Source organism: Cebus imitator, unplaced genomic scaffold, assembly GCF_001604975.1.
Source record: "Cebus imitator isolate Cc_AM_T3 unplaced genomic scaffold, Cebus_imitator-1.0 Scaffold732, whole genome shotgun sequence".
Taxonomy (NCBI): Eukaryota; Metazoa; Chordata; class Mammalia; order Primates; family Cebidae; genus Cebus; species Cebus imitator.
In genome coordinates, this window is record NW_016108047.1 from 226917 (window position 1) to 242649 (window position 15733).

At 36.7% G+C, this 15733-nt stretch overlaps 1 protein-coding gene across 21 annotated transcripts in view; it reads left to right on the forward strand.

Annotated features, from left to right (window-relative positions):
• The window catches only part of ZMYND11 (zinc finger MYND-type containing 11), a 124426-nt gene that overhangs the window by 90365 nt on the left and 18328 nt on the right, over positions 1 to 15733 (forward strand). For all 21 annotated transcript variants that reach the window (XM_017519257.2, XM_017519271.2, XM_017519263.2 and 18 more), the window contains one exon: positions 15571 to 15648. In XM_017519257.2, coding sequence (XP_017374746.1) covers positions 15571 to 15648 — 78 coding nt within the window. The remainder of the gene's footprint in view (positions 1 to 15570; positions 15649 to 15733) is intronic.

Sequence of the window (15733 nt, forward strand, 5' to 3'; positions counted from 1 at the left end):
GCCTTTGGACATCAGAAAAACAAAACCTACTAACGTCTGTTCAGTAATGACTTTGTAATTAAACTGTACAATTTATGGTATTCAGGAAACACAGTTAGCAAAAGGCACATTGTTGGAGGCATTATTTATTTCCCATTTTGTATCCATGTAATGTTGCCTTTATTTTTGTCATACCATGAGTTAGTTTGTTTTTTTTGCTTACATTTTATTCGGAGGGGTGGAGGGATGAGACGTGTATAAAGAATTCCAATTATTTTTTTTTTAAGTAAAATGAAATTGCCTAGTAGGTAAAATAGGTACTTTCCACAATTACTTTTATTCATTTACCCCACTGAGGAATATACATACTGTGATTGTTAGTTGCAGAATGTGGTATGTATGTGTATACTAGTGATATGTGGTGACTGAATATTACATTACATATGACATTAATGGTAATAAGTAAGGAATTATTTGATTGCAACCGCTATTATTTTATACTACTATTAAAGGATTTATTTAGAACCATGCATATTGTCCAGATTACTCCTGAATTTGTTTCTGAGTATGCTTTATAATACTTGAGTAATTTAAATATTTCTTTTTCAAAAAAATTTTCATAATTTTTTCCTGCTTTGGCATCAGTCAGAAATTTCCTGTTAGCATGATGAGCAAACTGCAGTATATGTTCTAGTCTTCTAACTGTGGCTTTGTATTGCCTAAATGTACTTAACCTTGTGCTGTATACGTGTTCATTAGGCATGCAATAGGCAGTTGAGATAGCTTTAAAAAAAATGTTTAATGTTGACTTGCCACTCAAATGCCTAAGTGCCAAATAAGTAATGTCAACTTCCTGAGTAGAGCAGTATCAATTTTCAATTTGTAGAACTCCTCTTTGATGTCTACAAGATTGTAAGAAATTAATGTAAGTGGTACTCTTAAGTTTCACAATTTTGAGCAAAGGAGTTGTATTAATATTCATGTTTTATTCTCTTGTGGATTTGGATTGTTCATTTTAAAAGCAAGTATACATCTTCTGTTTTCTGCTAAAAGTTTAGGAGAAGTAAAAAATTAATGAGATCAAGAAAAAAGAGGCAATGTTACTAGTCAAATGGGATCCTAATATGGATGCAGGAATTAGGAAATACAGCTCTGGGTACATCTGTATCTCTACAGCCATTGCTCTTTCGTATTTAATGTTCAATTCTTATTTTAATAGTAAAGAACTTAAACGAAAATACTGGGACTTCTGAGGACAGGTTAAGCTTCTTTGTAGATGTTTTGCATTTCTTATAGTAAGACTGGAAATTGAACAATTATTATACCCTTGAAGAAAATGTTTAATAATTCCATCGGAATTCACTATCAAGTTGTCTGATTCCATTTTGTGTTTCCTTTACCCTTTTTTTTTTTTTTTTTTTTTTTTTTTTTTTTTTTTTTTTTTTTTGAGATGGAGTCTCACTCTGTCATCCAGGCTGGAGTGCAGTGGTGCGATCTCGGCTCACTGCAACCTCTACTTCCTGGGTTCAAGTGATTTTCCTGCCTCAGCCTCCCGGGTATCTGGGATTGCAAGTGCATGCCACCACACCTGACTAATTTTTGTATTTTTAGTAGAGACGGGGTTTCACCATGTTAGCCAAGCTAGTCTTGAACTCCTGATCTCAAGTGATCTGCCCGCCTTGGCCTCCCAAGGTGCTGGGATGACAGTTGTGAGCCACCACTCAGCCTGTGTTTCCTCTACTTTACTGATTAGATGAAATTTAAAAATTTTTTACAGTGTTATTGGCTCACACAGATACAAGATTACCCTGTTCTTTTCTTCTCCTTTGCTTTCTTTTTGCCTTTGTCAATCTAGATATTTGTATACTGCTATATAATTGTGCTTACTGAAGTGATGCTGTAAGTCAATAGAAAATCTTGAACTTTGCATTCATTTTAAAGTCTGTGAGCTACTCCCTGCTAAGCCTCAAAAAGACTGTTTTGTATGGTGAGGATGGAGAGTTTTATCTTGAGCTTTAAATTTTCCAAAGAAATAGCTATTTCTGTTGGATCCATTCTGTTGTTTTGTAGTATTTGAGAAAAAGATAAGTGCTAACAGTTCCTTTCCTTTGAGAAGGGGTAATAATAATCTTGAAATTGTAATGAAATTTTTAATATCTTTAAGGTGAAGTTATTGGTTTATTTGTTTCGAACTTTAAATGAAGTGTCAGAACTTTGAGTAAAGCAGTTTTTAATAATATAAGAAGAGAGTGACCAGATGATCATGGACTAAAAGAACTTTAGGCAGACACTCAAGAACTGTGTTTCCGAATCAGGATAACTTTGTACTCTGGTTTTTCTTTCTTTTTTTTAAAATACAATATGTCAGGAGCCATATTTGACTGAGGCAACCCTATACACATTGCAAAAGGTGAACCATGTGCCACATTAAGGGTTGCAGCGTCTATTCAGCTTTTCTCAAAATTAAAGGAAGATGCCTGGAAAAACTTTTGTATCAGGTTATCAGTTGCCATGAAAATAGAATAGCCGTTTTTTCTTTCTTTTTTTTTTTTTTAAATGTTTGGAAATAATATGAGTTAAGTAGACAGGTTGATAAGGAATGTTGAAGATAAGGTGCCATGGCCAAATTTCCATACGGTAAAAAAAGTCAGTGGAAGCTAACCATTACTACCTAAAACTGACAATGAAAAGAAGCCCTTTTCTAACAGTTTGCAGCGATTGGAATACTATTCACTTTTACTCCTTTCTCTCCCTTAACAGTGTTGAAAAAGTCACTGAGAACAGGTGTTCTGTCTCCCAGCTGCTAGCTGTGTTGCCAGATTTAATTCAGCTCAAGCAGCTTTATCTTATATATCTTTTTTTGAAATATTTTAACAGGACGGTATTAGGCATTTTTCTCAATTAAAAATAATTTTATGACTTTTCATAATAAGTCTCTAGAATCTTATAACCCTGAGAATAGTTCTTTGGAATGTCTGCCTTTCTAAAAAATAAACTTTTGCTTTACAGACACAGTAGATGATTATTCAAAAGTAGCTTATTAATGTCAGATTAGATTTTGATTTGAGAAAGATTTAAATACTGTCCAGTTTCACACTTTTAGTGAGATCTCTCTCATTAAGTTTTAGAAAAGAGATTTAAAAATTTGCTATTAAAAAATTCAAATAATTTAGAACAGGATAAGAAAATCAAAATTCCCAGAAACCATATCCCATAGTAGGTAACATTCTCACAGACTTCTTCCTGTGTTTGTGCGTATCTGTATCTACATGACTTTATGTATATTACTGGATGTGGCTAGTGTGTGTGTACGTGACAGTATCCCAGAAACCTTTTTTTGGCACATGTTATGATTTCAGGGTGTGCTATAACTTATGTGACCAGTTTCCTATGCAGCATGTGTCCAGCATTTCCACTGTTCTGCACGGCCTGTCAAAGGTGACATGCAAATGCTGTGCTGGAAATCGTGCCCCATTTCCAACTTCTGAGGAGCAGTCTTCTCATTATTATTTATTTCTGCATGAAACTGAAGTTTATATTTTGTCTTGTTTTATTTTTCATTTTCCTGAAATAGCCATGAATTTTCCAGGAAAAAAAAATGAGAAAATCATACTCTTTTGTGAGAATTCCCTTTAAGATTTTGTTTATAAAACAGAAATACCTTTAAAACACAGTATAGTCCATTGTATTTTTTTTAAGATAGAAAATTATATACATTTACGTAATGCTGTCTGATCACCTTTGGAGGATAAGTTTATTAACATCGGATTTTTAGGTTTAAATGATAGTGTACACATTTAAATTTTTGATAAAAATCACTAGCTTGTTCTTCAGAATATTATACCCATGTACATCAACAGCACATTAAAGAATTTTTCCATTTTTTTCTTTTGCCTATTTGCTAAGATGATTTTTATTCCCCCGGCAGGGTCTTGTTTTGTCACCCAGGCTGGAGTGCAGTGGCACAATCCTGGCTCACTGCAGCCTCAACCTCCTGGGCTCAAGCCAGCCTCCTGCCTCAGCTTCCCAAGTAGCTGTGACTACAGGCGCACACCACCATGTGTGGCTTAGTTTTAAATTTTTTCTGGAGGCAGGGTCTTGCTGTATTGTCCACGCTGGTCTTTAACTTCAGAGTTCAAGCGATCTTCCTGCCTTGGCCTCCCAAAGTGCTGGGATTACAAGCATGTGCCACCGTACCAGCTGTCTCATTTTAATTTTGCTTCATTTTAAAATACAGTCATTTTATCCTTTGAAGCCATGGTTAGAGACAGATGTGTGCTTGCATGTGTGTGTCCATGTGCTACATGCTTGCTGGCTTGCAAGCCTGCTGGTGAAAATCATGATAGTGTAATTCATGGTTAAGGCAGTCTGTCATAAGAAGCCCCTGGGCGGCCAGCCTACTGGGCTGGCACACTGCCTTAGAGAGCAGGACTGTACAAGAACCTCTTTGGTGGGGGGGGAAAAGATCCCTGTGCTGTGCAGTGTGAGCCATTAACCTTATGTGTCTATGGAGCCCTTGAATGTGACTTGTAGACCGAAGAACTGGATTTCAGTTTGCTACATGTGGCTTGTGGCTACCATATTAGATAGTGTAGTTTCGAACGTTCGTGTTCTAAATGCCTGTACCACCCCAAGAGAAACATCTATGTATAGAATATTGGCCTCTTGAGAGTGGCCTGGCATTTGTCTCCCCATCATGCCAGAGTAATGGCTTGGGGAGTTCTAAAACAAGCATTGTAACTACGTGACTCCCTACCCTTCCTCTCCCTAGTATACACAGCAGATTGTAAAGCAAACACTGCCTTGCGCAGATTCATGGCTATGATATCTGTTAGTGTTGAATTTGCTCAAATATCTCATAACAAGTCAGCAGATTAACTTTGAAAAAAAAATTAGCAAAACAAAGTGTAGATTTTTACACAAAATAATTGGCACTTCTTAGGTTAAGAATTTGGAGACATGGTTTGAAAGTGGGCCTCTATTTCCTCCTCTTTAATATGTGTGTGTTCCTTACATAAATGAATTTTGATTTCATAACTTAGAAGAGTTGTAGATTCATGTTATTGCCCCTATTCAAATTCAGATAAATGCAGTTTTCATATTTGCACTAAAATGTGTCATTAGGAAATTGAATTTAGGGCTTTAAATTTTGTATGATGTGCTTTTACAGTAAGTGAGTTACACAGAAAGTGAGTACATGGGAAAATCACAGTGAGCTGCTTGTTTTCTTTTCCATATTTGGGCCACTGAAATGAATACTGTTCCACTGAAATCCCTCCAGAGAGTATTGTCTTGGATTTTTAAAGTTGCTTGATAATATTAAAATTTTATATTACTGTTCTTTAGATCACTAACAAACTTTGGTGTACATCCCACTTTGAAATAAAAGGATCAAATTAAGTCATAAAAGACAAAGTAAATAAGTCAAGGTAATGCAGAGGGAACATATTATTCCAGTATGTCTCTAAAAACTGGAAAACACTCATCCCTACAAATGTTTTGGGTGGCATTTTTCTCTGCTTAAGGATCACAAGTTTAAAATTTATGTTAACGTACAAATTGTATAGTGAATCAACTCAGCCCACGTAACCAAATGTAGAAACTCAAAGTGTAAATGAGGAAATAAGAATCTGCATGGAATGATTTTATTAATAATTTCAAAATACTTTAGTTCTACATCTAATCCAAAAAGCTTTCCCATATTTGCAGCACTTGATTCTGTGACTCATGTTCTTGACGAGTAGGCGCCTACTGAGATCCAAAGAAGAGAGCTATTTGGTGGTACTTCCACATTAGTAGGAAGTATTCCTAAAATTTATTTGCTTTTGCCCTTTTAAAAATAGAATGATACACGTTTTGCAGGAAAGTTAATACTTTAAAAACAGACTCATAGGAGTTTATAGAAAGCATTTTAAATTAAATTTTAACTTGGAAGCCTCATGTACTGTTTCAAAACTCACCATTGGGAGTCCACCTAGTGCTTTCTCAGGTGGGTACAGACTGGTGCGTCAGTGTTGACCTAGGTCTGCGTAAGTTATGTTTGAGGCATTTGTAGTCTAACTTTTTGTTGTTGAGATAAAGAAAAACATGATGAAATCTGTCTGTGGAAATTAGAGATAGAAATTTGTTTCTGACTTTAGTTTTCACGCTTTTGGATATGTAGACAGTACAGTCTTTAAATCCCAAAAGTGAAGAGAATACACATACAATGTTTAGAATGAAAAATGGGGCCAAATGCTGAATGAAAATACTTGGAACATAAATTCCTTATTATATATCTACTGTGAAGCTATAACTTCTCTTGCTTTCTGATCAGCCATTTTTTAATGTGGGAAATTTATTAATATTTTCACCCCAAAAGTTAGTACCTTATACCTTCAAGATACATGTTAACAAATCTAGAATGGAGATTTGATTTTTAAATAAGTAGAAATTAAAGCCATTATTTTCTTAAATAATAGACATAGTATTGAAAACAACTAATGAACATTAATCAAATGTTTTTATAATTTGCAAGACAACTTGGTCGTATAATTTTATACTAACAAAAGTAGAAAGTTAATTTTAGAAAAATTGTGTCTGAGTTTTGCTATTCACCACAAGCTTAACCAGAGGAAAAAAGAATGGGAACACTGATAAAGCCAGAGGATTTTAAAAATTGGATCTACAATATAAAAATGTAAATGTATTGTTATCTAATCTGTGTAAAACTACCTAGCCCCAAACGAAGAAAAAAAGCTCACATATTTTCGATACTACCTTAATTCTGATACTACCTGTGATGAATTTAACAATAGTTATGATCAGAAAGGATATCACTGTGAAATGTTTTGGATGGTGGTGTATTTGGTCTTTGTGATACACCTTTTGGTGGTTTGTTTAGAATCTTATTTGAAGTTCATCTTTTATTTTAACTCTAAGGGATTGAGAAGGTGATAGTTGGGCTGGTTCCTGTATCTGGATGCTTACAACTTAATGTAGATTAAATAGAAAGCTCACTCAGTGTTTCCAAAGTTGATGAACTGAAAATATTTACAAAGTACATACAGTTCCCTTGTGTTACCTCTGCAGTGCAGAAGGAATGAGAGGGAGTGAGAAGGTCGTATGTACATAGGCTGGATGTCAGCCCAGTTAATCAGAGAGCAAGTCATATTCATGCCTTGACCTGAACACAGAGACATAAGTTATTTTCTGAAAAGAATGGAAAGATTTATTTCACTGAGGAATGCATTCTGCCTCTGCCTTTCAGTCTTGTTCTTCCTTTAGAGACTAGTGTTATATAGAGGGGAAAGGAACAAGTAGATACAAAACCTGTGTTCCATAAAACTTTTCGGACTTCCCTTTCCTATTCCTAAGTCATATAGCAAGCCACCAAGGGGCTTAAAGTTACCAGAAAAGGTGCATTCATATTGAATGATACAGTTTCTGACATGCATAGCACCCTTCTCTCTGTAGGTAAACACTATTTTAGCTGTGTGTATGTGTGTGTGTGTGTGTGTGTGTGTGTGTGTGTTCCTGTGGGTATAGAGGATTTAGAAATACTACATGCTTTTTCTATCACAGTATGTTTTGTAGACTACATTTGAGAGATGCTTTCATAGTTACTAAGTCAGCCCAACAGCAGACTGGCTGCTACAAAGCTGCTCATGTCATGTGAACTCTTGATATTAGTCAAAATTTGTTGTCTTCCATTAGAGCAGAAAGAGTTGTTGCCTTTGTAAAAATTAAGAAAAAGTCTGGTTCATTAGTAATTCTACAGGACTAACTTATTGGCTAGAGAGTAGCCTGTGACTGGAGTCGTATTTGCCAGGATACTCCAAGAATCCGCTTCAAGATACTCTTTAGTAATCTGAATTATCTTGAGTTCCTACTTTACCTGTAATAAGGCATATTTGTGATAGTTTAGAGGAGGTTTTTAAACTTGAATTCTTTTAACTTAAAAACAGAAAAATAGTCTCAGAAGCTCAAGTGCAAATGCCTGTCAGTGGATAATCTGTGGAAGAGTTAGGATGCAGCTCTGTGGACTCCTGCGTAGTTCAGTGTGATTCATTCTATAGGCAGAAGTGGGTAGGTCGAGTTTTCTACTGTTAATACTGGCAATCTGTGTGATGTACTGTTCTTCTGGTCTAATAGGTAGGCGATTTCAGTGTGTCAGTACTGGGAGTGAAAAAACTTTAACAGGAATCTATATATCTTTACAAAATAGTTTTAGAAAATGATTTTCATTGGTGGGCTACTTGAGTCTTAGTGGTCTGAAGGGAGAAGTGGCAGGATAGGGCCACTCATCACCACTTCCACTAGACCAGCTTCACTTTAAAAGGCTCAATTATTGGGGTTTCTTATAAATTCTGTGTAATTCCTTTATACTCCATTGTTGCAAGAGGATATTGCAGAGCATCTTGATTTCTGTAACAACATAGAATCAAAATAAAAAAACAGCCTCTATAATTAATTTTGATTCTTTTATGTTCTAAATTTTAAAATAATCAGAATAAATTTTGATTCTTGTGTTCTGTGATTATAATTATAGAGGAGATCCAGGAGCTGCTTAATCCCTCAAATGATATAGGTGGTTTATATGTAGATTAGTATTTCTACAAATAAGATCTAGAGGCCACCTGTACAGGAATCACCTGATATGCTTGTTTAAAACACAGTCTCCAGGGTTCCCACCCAGACAGGCTCTGGGGAGAAGGCTCAGGAATCTACATTTCCAGTAAGGACCTCAGGTGGCTATGCTCACTAATATTTCAGTGAGCTGTAGGTGACATTATTCTTGATAGTAATCAGCAATTGATATTTCAGTGTCATCTGGCAATGAAATGGTTCATACATCAGAAATAATATTATTTATGTTGGTCAGAATATGCTGACATAGACTTGGGTGTGAGTAATTGCTTCACGTTTTAGATGGGTCCTCATATTCTTGAGTTCAGCTGCATGGAAAAGTTTCTCTGGTAGGCAATGAAGACAGAAATGACTGGTGCCAGTTCCATTCAACTGATATGTATCGAACATTTACTGTGTGCCAGATGCTATACAAGCCTGTTGCAAAAGAACACTGACATTATGGACCCTGCTGTCTTCACAAAACTTAGTCCCTCTGGGGTCAGCCTGTGTTTTTGTACTGCTCGTGAGCTAAGAATGGCTTTTACATTTTCAGACTGTTGAAGAAAACTGACAAGAGAATACTACTTTGTGACATGCAAATTATAAAAAATCCAAATTTTAGTATCTAAAACTTTTCTCCGAACACAGCTACACTCATGTGATGTATCCATTATGCATGACTGGTTTGTCACTACAACAGCAGAACTGTATTGTAGACAGAGACCAAGCACATGGTCGCAAAGCCTAAAATATTGCTATCTGGCCCTTTACACAAAATGTTTGTTGACTTTTGGTCTAGTTTGTTGTGGAAAGAATATTCTGGATATTGGAAATGGCCAAGAAAGTTTGAAGCACTTGTCTTGTTCAATCACAGATGTGGGGACTTGGCTGAGGTGAACTCTAGCTGCATAGATATATATGCCTGAAAAAGGAAGTCTGGATTTCCAATTTTGAACTTCTTTCTTCATTAGGATACTCAGTAAGCCAAAATGACCAAGATTTCCACAAGTTCATTTTCTGCCAGAATAGGTTTCTATGACTGAAAAACTAGATCTCTATAAAGAACTGAAAATTCTGTACTAATAAAGATATTTAGTCCTTAGTGCACCTTTAAGTAATGATCCTTGGGCATCATTATCAATAATCAGCTATGGATAAATTTTGACAAGATCAGGAGTGGCCAATAGTGTCTTCCAGGCAGAAACACCGAAGGGCACCAAGTATGTCTGAGTTACTTGAATCATGCTCTGTCTGTTGTTTCTACCTAGAATCATCTGATTCAGTGTTGCCTGGCAATTACTTTATAACTGGCTTAAGAATCCCTTGTTGAAGATGTTCAAATTTTCTATTATTTTTTCCTTAAAAGAGAGCAGCCCCAACATCTACTTTCGTTCTTACATAAACATCTACAACACTGCTTCAGAGATGTGATTATTGTCACTTTTAAATAGCTACAACAACTTTGCTATGATATAGAATGAATGCTTCTTTCTTGAGTATTTGTAAAAGTTGACCACAATCACTCCCACATGCCACCAGGTGATATGACCTCTGGATTCTGCCTAAACCCTGTTACAGGAAGTCCTTGGTTGAAGAATCCTCAGGCCTGCAAATAGAGAATAGGAATAATTCTTCAAAGTCTGAGAAAGAATTGGAACAGAAATAATCTGTACATATTATAAAGCATTGTTTCTATGTTTTTCTGACCTTGTTGTCAAGAGCTATCTGCTTAGTTTACCTCAGAAACTACCTCTTTCTTAGTTGTAGCTTTTTCTTAGTCATTGAATTATGTTTTGGTCTGGCTGACAAGTACCAGCTGAAGCACCTCAGTGTGAATGCCACGGAAGGCAGCTCCACAGCTTGTTCCCTTAAAAATCCCCCAAAATCACATTGTACAGCCCTGGGTCAGAATGTGCAATGTCAAATCTCTAAGTGATAACTAGAAAGAAAACCCACAAGTTTATCAAACATGAAAGCATCTTACAGCAAATGTTTTGTTCCTACAAATCACTGGGAGAGATTTTGGTTCTGTTGAGAGTCCTCTCTTTTGTGTCAGTTCACTGAGAAAGCCCCTCAGCCTGTGAATCTGGGAGCAGCTTCTGTCAGCCCCTGTGGCCTTCCCTTGGGTGGTGTGAGGCCCATCACAGAGCAGTGCTTGAGAAGGGCTTCATGTTGTCTGGAATAGGATACCCCATTTATCACCAAAAAGGTGGATGGGGCAACAAATTTAAAAACTGGAACATGGAAGCTTTCAACAAAATAATCTCCTTTGACTGTGACATAGTCCTTTTGGTCAGTCCTTCTCTACAGCCCAAATCATTGAAGTTTCTAACTATTAAAAAACAAAAACAAACAAACAAAAAACTCAAGTACTTAAAACATAACCCGTATAGCACCCTTAGCATATATAATTAGAGAAGTATTCCTCTTTGTGCGATTAAGTAGATTGAGACTATCCTAGAGCTGTTAAGTGGGGATTCAAAATAAAAAGTTAGGTTAACCTCAAGATCCCTTTAAAAGAGAGCTTTTGAAGATACACCACATTACACCTTCTCAGAACACCAGCAAAGTTTAAAATCAGGGCTGCTGGACCAGTGTATGCCTGTCCGTGTTTATATGATGAAGTCTCTTAGGAAGTTAAGGCAGTGCTCTTAATCACACCTATCAGAAACCCTTGGGGGCTTTTAGGACTATGAATGCCTAGACCTTATCTCACAGCCAATTTTATCAGAATTTCTGGGGGTGGCACCGAAGACGTTGGTGGGCTTTTTCCTTTGAGATAAAATTTACATTACACTGACATGCACAAGTCTTAGGTGTGTCATTTGAAGAACAGACAAGAGCGTGCACTGGTGCAACCAAGTCCCCTCAAGCTGCGGGGAAGCTTGATCTCGTTCCTAGGCCAGTTGATCTCATACGCAAGCCCTCTCCCCCAAACAACCATTGTTCTGATTATTTTCCATGAGGGATATGTTTTGCCTGTTCTAGGACTTTATAGAAGTAGACATAGAGTGATGCCTTGTTAAATGAGGTATAAGACATTCCTGGAGTAGTTAAGAAGGTAGTATCTTGAAAGAATTCTGAAAGTTTCATCAGAGTTGAGAAATGGGGTGGGCCTTATCCAGATGACCTTGTTTGCTTTCATACTTTACTCAGTCATTTTTCCAAGCTCAGATTACCACTTTTAATTGCACTCAGAAGGAGACAGATACTCTAGCAAACTAGCTCTAAGCAAATTTAAACATGAGACAAAATCAGACTTTCATCCTCTATTATGCCATTTAGTTTCGTGAAATTAAGGCCCTCAACATGCACTGTGTATGCATTCTGTCTTTCCAAAAATAAGGAAATGTTGCTTGCACATGGTTACACCTAATTAGCAATTCATTTTAAAATGTTTAAACAGAACCAAAGTTTTTGAGAGTGTCTAATATGCACAATTTATGTTATCTGTTTAAAGAGAGTAGGGACTGAATATAGACCTTTATTTAAACTGGGTAATTACATGAACAAGTGTTACTTAAACTTCCATTCTGCCATTTCAAAGTAAGAACAATGTTGTTAAGATGTTTTAGCTATAAAATTCTGATTCTAACAGGATATAATCTTTGCCCATATAGAAACATTGGATTGCTTTCTTTTCTGAAGAGTTAGAAACAAGAGGTTAGATTCAATTTAACAGAGTGAAATACGTAATAGATTTATGTTTAAAGTGCAGAAAAGAAAAAAAAAAAAAAACTCCTGCACATAATACAGTGCACAGTACCTTGAGACAAAAGCAAGAGGTCTTGTGCAGGACGTAGCGAGTCTGGTAAGCAGGGTTAGGCCTCCTCACCCACTGTCGCTACTCATGGGGACCTCAGAGCCTAGAGCTAAGATCCAGAGGGGAAGGGATTCCTGCCCTGTTGAATTGACGGAAGGCTGTGCATGATATTTAGTGAATATTAAAACTATATCTCAGCGCTATATAACAGTGTTGGTTGTATATTTCCTTTGAATAATATGTTTTCTATTAAAGGAACCATAACCCCACTGATAGTATTACAAGACTTCTAACCTGGTGTAGATTGCTATTATGTCTTAATTAATATAAATTCATACTTTAATGATGAGATTGATATTTGAAATCAGTTTTAGTAGTGTATCCAAAATTTGAGTTGGTGTGAGAGAAGGCCATGTAGCTAGAAGCATGTGTTTTTATTCTCCTTTCTTTTAAAAAGAATGTAGATTTTATAAGTGCCAAGAAGAATGTAGCCATCTCCAACCTTCTTACCTTTTCTCTTCCTGTATCTGACAGTTCATCAAACTGCTTATTTAGTATAAAAAGCAATGCATTGGGCCGGGCGTGGTGGCTTAAGCCTGTATTCCCAGCACTTTGGGAGGCCGAGGCGGGTGGATCACGAGGTCAAGAGATCGAGACCATCCTGGTCAACATGGTGAAACCCCGTCTCTACTAAAACTACAAAAAATTAGCTGGGCATGGTGGCGCGTGTCTGTAGTCCCAGCCACTCAGGAGGCTGAGGCAGGAGAATTGCCTGAACCCAGGAGGCGGAGGTTGCGGTGAGCCACGATCGTGCCATTGCACTCCAGCCTGGGTAACAAGAGCGAAACTCCGTCTCAAAAAAAAAGCAATGCATTGAAGGATGTCTATACTAGTAAGAATATTTGTTCAAAAGCATTAATAACTGACTGTGCTTCAGATCCAGGAAGAGAGAGTGCCTTCTGCCATCCTGTATGAGATCAGAATGCAAAAACAGCATCATTTTTTACTGTAGTCTAGTGTATAAAAGGTGCCCGCTAATATTTTGCGTGTGTGTGTGTGTGTGTGTGTGTGTGTGTGTGTGTGTTTGAAAAGCACTTGGGATCTTGTTAAAATGAGAGTGGTTTTAAGTGTTCTCACTACAAAAACCAATTTCCTCTATTTTGCCATTGCACATGTTTCAAAACACCACATTGCACACCATAAGTATATAGAATTTCATTTTGCCAATTAAAATTAAAAAAAAATTTTAGGATGCTAACCAGTGCTGCTGAGTAAACAGACCTAATAACTAGAGTTCAGTTTAAAGTTTGTTTAAAGTTTTGTCTCTAAGCAATGCATATGGCCAAATACAGTGCTAATAAATTACTTGAGTTCTTCATATTCTCCTTCATGTGTCTGTGTTACTCATTTTAAAATCAGTTATGTTCTTCTGTTAGTTTTCAAAAAGATAGAGAATTCTCAAGTTATATCAGTTCCTTCCCCTGCCCCACCCCCCATAAAAAGATTATAAACCTTGGGTTCTGGAAATTTCATTGCACTTTATATTCCATATTTATGCCATGGGTACTCTGTCTTCACCATGCATCACAGTCACCTAAGGAATAAGCAAAGGAACAAGCAGATACGCATCACAGGCCCTGCCGCTAAAAATCATAACCTAGATCCTTGGGGTGAAGCCCACCTGCATTTTATAAAAGTTCAGTCCAGGCAGGGCTTGGTGGCTCATACCTGTAATCCCAGCACTTGGGGAGGCTGAGGTGGGTGGATCACAGGGTCAGGTGTTCAAGACCAGCCTGGCTAACATGGTGAAAGTCCGTCTCTACTAAAGATACAAAAAATTAGCCAGGCATGGTGGCGAGTGCCTATAATCCCAGCTACTTGGGAAGCTGAGGCAGGAGAATAACTTGAACCCGAGAGGCAGAGAGCTTCTAGTGAGCTGAGATTGCACCATTGCACTCCAGCCCGGGCAACAGGGTGAGACTCTGTCAAAAAAAAAAAAAAAAATTCATTCTATATCTCTGATGCAAGTCCGGAGTTGATATGAACTGCTCTAAAATTGGCATAAATGTAGCAGCTGTGGACATAGGCCACAAAGCCACATAAGAGAGCACTGACTGCACTGCCAGAGAACCTAGGTGAGAAGCGGAGTCAGGAAGGTGCAGCGCAGACATCAGGTACATGAAATTAGCTTCTCACTAATAAAATGTGTTTCGACTTGTTAATTAGATATTTTATGTGTATATAAACATTGTATGTATGTATCATCAATTCACTTAAGCCCTAGCTAAAAGTTCTGTCATGTGAGAAATATTTGTCCTTTACTGTATTTGGCATACTAAAGTGACTTCCGATGTTTAAAGTTCTTTTGGGAAGAATTATACCATTGGGCAGAGAATCATGATTTAGTTACCTGGAAAAGTTAAAGCATCTATTAAAACAGTGGCCACACCCACTCATTTCCTCTGCAGTATGAGCTGATTATATGTGAGTGCTTGGCATTTTGCCTTTGCTTCCTTCAGGCTGTTGTACTATTGGGACTTTGACTAAGTTAAATCAGCACACTTGTCCTTGTTTCCTAGATGTTTAGATGTCAGAGGGGTAGAATCTTATATTTTTTTCTTCATGTGAAGTTAGACTTTTTGTGCAATGAATTTAAGAATCTAATTGGCTTGAGGCTAGACTAAGAAATTGGAGTTATTACTGAATAGATCCATGATACTAAGAAATAGAGATGTTAGTGTGTGCAGCTGCACTGTACGTAGTAAGTGAAACAGATTTTTAAAATCACCTTTTAAACAAAGAATAATGTTACATTGAAACACACCATTTATTATTGTTAATTTAAGATGTTGCCCCAAAGGACTTTAGCCATTGATACTGTTTGCAAAGTAAGTGATTCTCAATTATGTCTATTACTTTTGTTTATCTAAAAATTATTTTAGGTTTTAAAATACCAAGAAAAAAATCTGTAATTGTCTAAGGATATTATATCAAGCACAACATAATATTTTAAAATTCTCACCTTGTTACATTAGATGCTGTTTTTGATATGCAAATATCAAAGATTTTTCTTTGTCAAATATGCTGGAAAAAGTGCGTCTTTGAATAAACTCTTTGCATACTATCTCAGTGTTTCATATATGTTTTTTACATGCATATAGACTTGTGAATGATCAGATTTTGTACCCTTTATTCTTTTTTTTTTTTTTTTTCAATAGAGCATTAAGAAGAAAAATACAAACAAACAGGAGATGGGCACATACCTGAGATTCATTGTCTCCCGCATGAAGGAGAGGGTGAGTCCTGCTCAGGGAAGCTTTCAGAATATCCCAAAACATATTTCACTGTGGCTCATTCTTTCAAAGTTGAATGATTGAGAAG